Source organism: Etheostoma spectabile, chromosome 9 (assembly GCF_008692095.1).
Source record: "Etheostoma spectabile isolate EspeVRDwgs_2016 chromosome 9, UIUC_Espe_1.0, whole genome shotgun sequence".
NCBI lineage: Eukaryota > Metazoa > Chordata > Actinopteri > Perciformes > Percidae > Etheostoma > Etheostoma spectabile.
Window position 1 is genome coordinate 7,926,353 of NC_045741.1, and position 6,140 is coordinate 7,932,492.

The 6,140-nt window shown below is 40.1% G+C and overlaps 2 protein-coding genes across 3 annotated transcripts in view; both read left to right on the forward strand.

Moving 5' to 3' along the window:
• LOC116695861 (dual specificity protein phosphatase 22-B) overlaps positions 1-904 on the forward strand; it is a 14,515-nt gene extending 13,611 nt beyond the window's left edge. Inside the window, exons 9-10 of the mRNA XM_032526386.1 lie at positions 1-146; positions 382-904. Of these exons, the coding sequence (XP_032382277.1) occupies positions 1-141 (141 nt within the window). The 3' untranslated portion in view covers positions 142-146; positions 382-904. The remainder of the gene's footprint in view (positions 147-381) is intronic.
• A 1,870-nt stretch (positions 905-2,774) lies between these two features.
• Positions 2,775-6,140, forward strand: part of LOC116695558 (interferon regulatory factor 4) — a 10,163-nt gene continuing 6,797 nt past the window's right edge. The window contains exons 1-5 of one of the 2 annotated variants that reach the window (XM_032525885.1): positions 2,775-2,880; positions 3,087-3,286; positions 3,987-4,173; positions 5,070-5,146; positions 5,657-5,795. In XM_032525885.1, coding sequence (XP_032381776.1) covers positions 3,089-3,286; positions 3,987-4,173; positions 5,070-5,146; positions 5,657-5,795 — 601 coding nt within the window. In that variant the 5' untranslated portion in view covers positions 2,775-2,880; positions 3,087-3,088. Of the gene's footprint in view, positions 2,881-2,912; positions 3,287-3,986; positions 4,174-5,069; positions 5,147-5,656; positions 5,796-6,140 lie in introns of those variants that run through there. The other variant, XM_032525886.1, reaches the window with a different exon arrangement.

Consider the following 6,140-nt stretch of genomic DNA (forward strand, 5'->3'; position numbering starts at 1 on the left):
TGGAAGGAACGATACGGGAAGAACTCGTTCAACGATGACGAGGAGATGGAAAACCTTTTAACTCGGAAAACCAACAGCGGCAGCAGCAGCAAGAGCATAACAGGCAGCATCACACCTGAGCTGGGCACAAGTGGCACCTGAAAGAAATGTCGGTTACACTTTACTTGAAGGTATCTACATAGAAGTGACATGACGCTGTCATGAACGTGTCATAAAACATTCGAAAGAAGTCATAAACGTTTAAGACACAACGTAACTTTAACATAACTTTAAGTAAGTGTCATTTGGTTTTGTCATGACAAGTTATGGTTATGGTTAGGGTTCATGTGTTCATGACATGACATGTCATGTCAATCAAACTTCAAGTAAAGTGTTATTGAAATGTCTTCTAAGAGTCTCGTCTTTCCTGAAATCAGGCAGCTGAAGTACAGCGATCATTATCATTATTATAATTATCATCAGCTCTTTTTCTTCATCATCAACCCTGCAGAGTAAAGCTACAGCAGGGACTTGTTCTGTATCCATATTACGATGAATCTCATGTTTGCAGAAAGGCTGAGGAGTCATGTGAATGTGGGGGGGGGGGATTTTTTTTTTATGCCACTATCTCAGCCCCTCTCTTGTTATGTTATGTCCTAGCCTCTAACTGTCAAAAACACATGCAAGGGCAGTCAAGCATGATGCCAAGGAAATATGTACATACAGTCCACAGTGAGAACACACATTTAGTTCCCTCCCCCTGGTTAGTTATGTTATGTTGTGTTGACTTGACATATGAGTATTACGTGCTGTAGACAGTGTGGAAGCTGAAAAATACTGTATCAGTATCCAGTAAAAGAGTACCTGAAGCAGTATTTATATAAATCAGTTTCATTCCTTAATGGTTTTTTGTTTTGTTTTGTTGTAAAACTGGGTTCATGGTCTAAATTAGACTCTCAATTATAACATCTTGTGGAGTTATAGATTGACACCTACAATTCCACTCCAGATTATATAGGCACATACACATGAATTTGCATTTTATTTAATAAAATCCATTAATTGAGTTTGAATTTTCCTTGACATTTTTGCATGCAAACTGCTGCACAGAGAGATATTATAATAGCTAACTTTCAACTTTTCATCAAGTGAATATTTCTTTATCTATTGGAAGCAGTGGTTACTAACCTGGAGGCTGGAACCCCAACAAGGATTGGGAAGGCACAGAACACGTTAAAACCTACTTCTGCTAAACAAATTAAAGCGTCATTTGAGACATTTCAGGCCTTTTACAAAATATTCAAATAAAACAAGAGTCTTTGGTGGAACTGGTCAGTGGTGGAAGACATATTTAGAGCCTTTACTTAATAAAAAAAATAATAAGTAAATATCCTGATGCATTAATGTGTGAGCAGAATGTAAAAGTTTGTTTGAGGTGGTATTTTAACTACTCGACACTCTAGACACGGTAGTTTAACCTATACAACATCCAATGTATTTTATTAATTGAGCATTAACTTTTTTATTTGCTCTTCATGTTAGAGTTATATTATGTTATAACACATTTTTTATTGGTTTTGGATCTAGTTCTGTACTTATAATGTATTCTCTTTTCCAAAAGGCATAGGTACATTAGTAATAGTAAGTGCTTAATTTACTTAAGGACTCCTATCAATTACAATTTGGCAGTAGGAATCTATTTTATAGGGTATTTCACTACTTTTCAGAGGGAAATTTTGTGTGTTGTACTCTACACTCATCTGATTTATCTGCTATAGTGACTTCACAGATTAAGATTTAATGTAAAACATAACAACACCCTCGTGCTGCCTCCCAAGCCCAAGTAAGCAAGCCCAGTTAGATGCACTGAGGCTGGGTTAACACCCTCCAGCACCCTCATGCTCCCTGTTAAGCCCCAGATAGTGATGTTTTTATAAAATATGATGCATTACAGGCCGCATTATTGATTAAACTACCCAACAGTGTATTAAATAGTTATTAGTAATTAGCTCCACCTTAACCAGCTAAACTATAGCAATGGTTCTGATAGGTTGATGTCTGTAATGATAATCAAATGATGTATCATGTTATAGCCTGTTCGTGGCTTTATTACAACACTGACAGGAGCCCATTCTGCAGAGGGAATACTTTTAATTTTGAGACTTTGAGAAGAATTAGTTCTTATAGGCTACTGTTACTTAAGTATGCTATTTAAATGCAGGATCTGAGTATTTAAGTAAAGTAATGTAATGTAATAGAGCGGATTTAGAGCCTTACAGTGAAGATTTTTAATTGTTTTGTATTTTGTATAGAACCTTTACTCTCATTTCTAACTCGTGCTCCTGTAGCCTATAATACGGTAGTTTATATGACACACACACATTATAATAATCCTAGCTGGTGTGTTGTTGTCTAATTGTCTGCGGTATCCTCGCAGTTTTTCTTTATAATCTTCCAACGGTAACAAGCTCAGTTTTTTTTTTTTTGCGCATCACTTCTGCTGCAGGACCAATTTCGTAAAGCTTTATCATTTCAAAGAATTGTTTTTGTCTCCGTCCTATGAGTTTCCACGTGTGCGGGTGTGTGACACTTCAGACTGACGCCGGCAGGGTTTCCCCCGGTGTCTTACTGGAGGCCGGCCGCTGTGCGCTGATAAGCTTCGCAAGAGAGAGAGAGAGAGAGAGAGAGAGAGAGAGAGAGAGAGAGAGAGAGAGAGAGAGAGAGAGAGAGAGAGAGAGAGAGAGAGAGAGAGCAGGTGCGTCCTCCTCAGCATCCCCGGCTCCGTGTCTCCGCCCTCCCGCGGCTCACTATGGGCTGGAGGATTTAAGAGGGCCCGCCGTAATGATGAGGGCTTTCTGAGACTGATTGATTTCAAAACTTGACGGGTTTCGAGTTCCACAGGTAAGAGCGGCTCGGTATTAGCATAGCCTTCTAAACTAAAGCACATTAAAGCCACGTGCGTGGGAGAGCGGGGTTAGTGAGTTTTTACTGAACGTGGATAGACTCATCCTTCTTTGCTAAACTTGCACTACTTTCAAAACACGTATCAGCACGCTGCGCATTGATACAGGGCTAAGTGCAGTTGTCGCGTGCGTGTGTTGGGACAGAGATGAACGCAGAGGTGGATTACGGAGGCTCCGGGAGCAGCGGGAACGGAAAGCTGCGCCAGTGGCTCATCGAGCAGGTGGACTCCGGCAAATATCCCGGGCTGGTGTGGGAGAACGAGGAGAAGAACATCTTCAGGATACCGTGGAAACACGCCGGGAAACAGGACTACAACCGTGATGAGGATGCCGCGCTTTTCAAGGTAAGAGACTCGCACCCTCAGCTGTCTAATCCAGACAGAACGAAAAAGGACTTTCAGAATAAAAGTAGAAACACTGGTGCGCAAACTTTAAAAAAAAATAGACTAGGCTATAGCATACAGTCTAACTGACAAAACCCATCGTTTTCAACTGATTCAAAGTGAGAGAAAGGGAGACTATTATTATTTCTCTCATTTCTCTCTTTGGCTACAGTAGATTTTTAAATCGTATATAGGCCTAATGGTGCTTTCCACAAAGTATGAATTATTGAGGCTCTATCACTTAGGGTAATCAAAGGGACATTAACCAGTTTAATATAATATTTAACTTAAAGCACGCCTTTGTGTTTGAAATGTGCAATAAATATAAATAGGGATGCAACGATTCGGTTAATTATCGATTAGACTGCTGATTACTTACTCGGTAAAAATGTAATCCATTATTGTTATGAATGAAAAAAACAGGAAATATCATTTCAGACATTGACAATGTCTCAAATGTTTTTTTTGTTGATATTTCCTGTTTTTGATTCATTTTCTGTTGATGTAGGCCCCAGTCAATTAATCGACTAGGCCTAATTGTTTTAGTTCTCTATTCACTTTCCTGACATGCTGGAGATCAGTGTGGTAGGCTACTTGTCTCATCCTCTCGGGCCAAACTTTAGTCAAGGTTTTTAAAGTGTTACCGGTGGTTGGTCTGCAGGCCTGGGCGCTGTTTAAAGGCAAGTTTCGGGAGGGGATCGACAAGGCCGACCCGCCGACCTGGAAGACTCGCCTCCGCTGCGCCCTCAACAAGAGCAATGACTTCGAGGAGCTGGTGGAGAGGAGCCAACTGGACATCTCAGACCCGTACAAAGTCTACCGCGTCATCCCTGAGGGCGCCAAGAAAAGTCAGTCCCAAATATCATCTATCACATATATCACACATATCACACAATACTGCTTTTAAACTGTTGCTTTCTGGCACAGCATGAGTTAAATAGTAATGGAGCAGATGGAAATTACAGTCTTTAAGTTAACCAAAACTGGATGCACTTTTAAAAAAAGGAACATTTTTTGAGGAACATTTTTTTAAACACATAAAACATTAAATTTGCAACATGAACATACACCCTGACAAAAATCCAGGAAAGATGGCACAGTAACCACAATATCCAAGGCCATACAAAATTTGATCACAAAAAATATTCAAGACCATACAACAAAATAAACAATAAACCATACAAAAAGAAACAAATGTATAAATGACATATCCACAACACCATTGTACATGTCTTTCCCCAGCACAAAGCTTCATTCCCATGTAGACATCCATCCATCCATCCGTCTGTCAAATCGTTTATATGTCTCTCCCCCCCCCCCCCCCCCCCCCCATTCTTCCATCTTCTCAAAAGAATCTGTCTGGCTATCATTAAACTAGTCTGGACCCAGCTTCTTATGTGCTTACCTATCCTGCTAAAGAGTGACCTATCTACAAATCATCTTAGGATGAATGGAACCCGGGTCCCTGCAATCTGACAGAGGTTGAAATGTGTGTGTTTAAGGTATTATTGTTAGATGTTGTTATGGTAAACTGGTTATAATGAGACAAAGTTGGAAATTCTCTGCCGTGATTGATAAAGGTCATGGACTCCTCAGTGCAGTAATAAACTGTTAGAGAGTCACAAAGCCAAACCACCAGAGAAGGTCACATTATGCTTGATCTCAACAGCTGTGGACTTTTTCTGTGAAGACTTCTGTGACTATGTGTTAAGATTTTTTTTTTTTTTTTCTGTCTTGCGTTTAGGACCCCGACAGGATGACAGTCCTCTGAGTCCAATGAGCTATCAGGTGCACTCCCCCTATCCTGCGCTGCAGACTCAGGTGATTTGCATACACATGGAAATTAGTGTGCTAGAGAGAGAGAGCGAGAGAGTGAGAAATGCAGAGAGTGAGAGAGGTTGGATGCTTAACAGAAACAGTGGATGAGAAAGCATACCGTGCATGCTTGAATGCCCTCAGATTCACCATGTCCCAGGTTTTACAAGTTGCATCTCAAAGTCTTAGTGGCGCTGACTTCAAGTGCTGTTGGAAATGCTGAAATTATCATAAAAGACACTTTATTTGATGCAAATCATGTAAAAACCATGTCAAACTATCGAAGTACTAACAATGTAAATATATATGGAACAGGTTTGTATTATTATTCCCTTAATTTTCTTCAGGAAATGGATTTTACATGGCAGCACAAAGACTCAAAATCAATGACAGAAGTTACATTGTCATGAATACAATTTAAATTTGGAAGCTGGAGCGTGCATGTGTCCAGTACAGTTGGATTATTATGTTACCTTCATTATTATGTAAACTGATTGTTTGTGTGTCTGTCTGTAGATGCCACAGTACGTGCCCACACCAGAGTGTGGCTGGAGAGATTACTGTCAGGAACAGGCCGCCCTGCCTGAGCTGCCCTACAGTCAGTGTCCCTGTCCCCCCCGCAGCCTGCCATGGCAGGGCCCGTCCATGGAGAATGGTACGGTACTCAATATGCAAAATATATCGGAGGGCTCCCAGGTTGCTATGAACTGGTGATAAACGTATGCAATGTGCTTACAGTGTTAGCATATATAGAGTACGTAATATGTTTTTTGTATAGAATAGATAATGTAATAATAGTACCTGTGCAACAAGATTTAAGCAACCCCCTTTACAGTGTCAACACAAAAATATAAAAATATAAAATGTAAATAGTGCAGAAAAAAGAGAGGGGGGGGAATGTGGAGCACAGTCCTGAGAGCAATTATATACATATGTAAAGTAGTAGAGAGATAAAGGGTTTGCATACACATTATGCAGAAATATAGTTTGGTGTATCAAA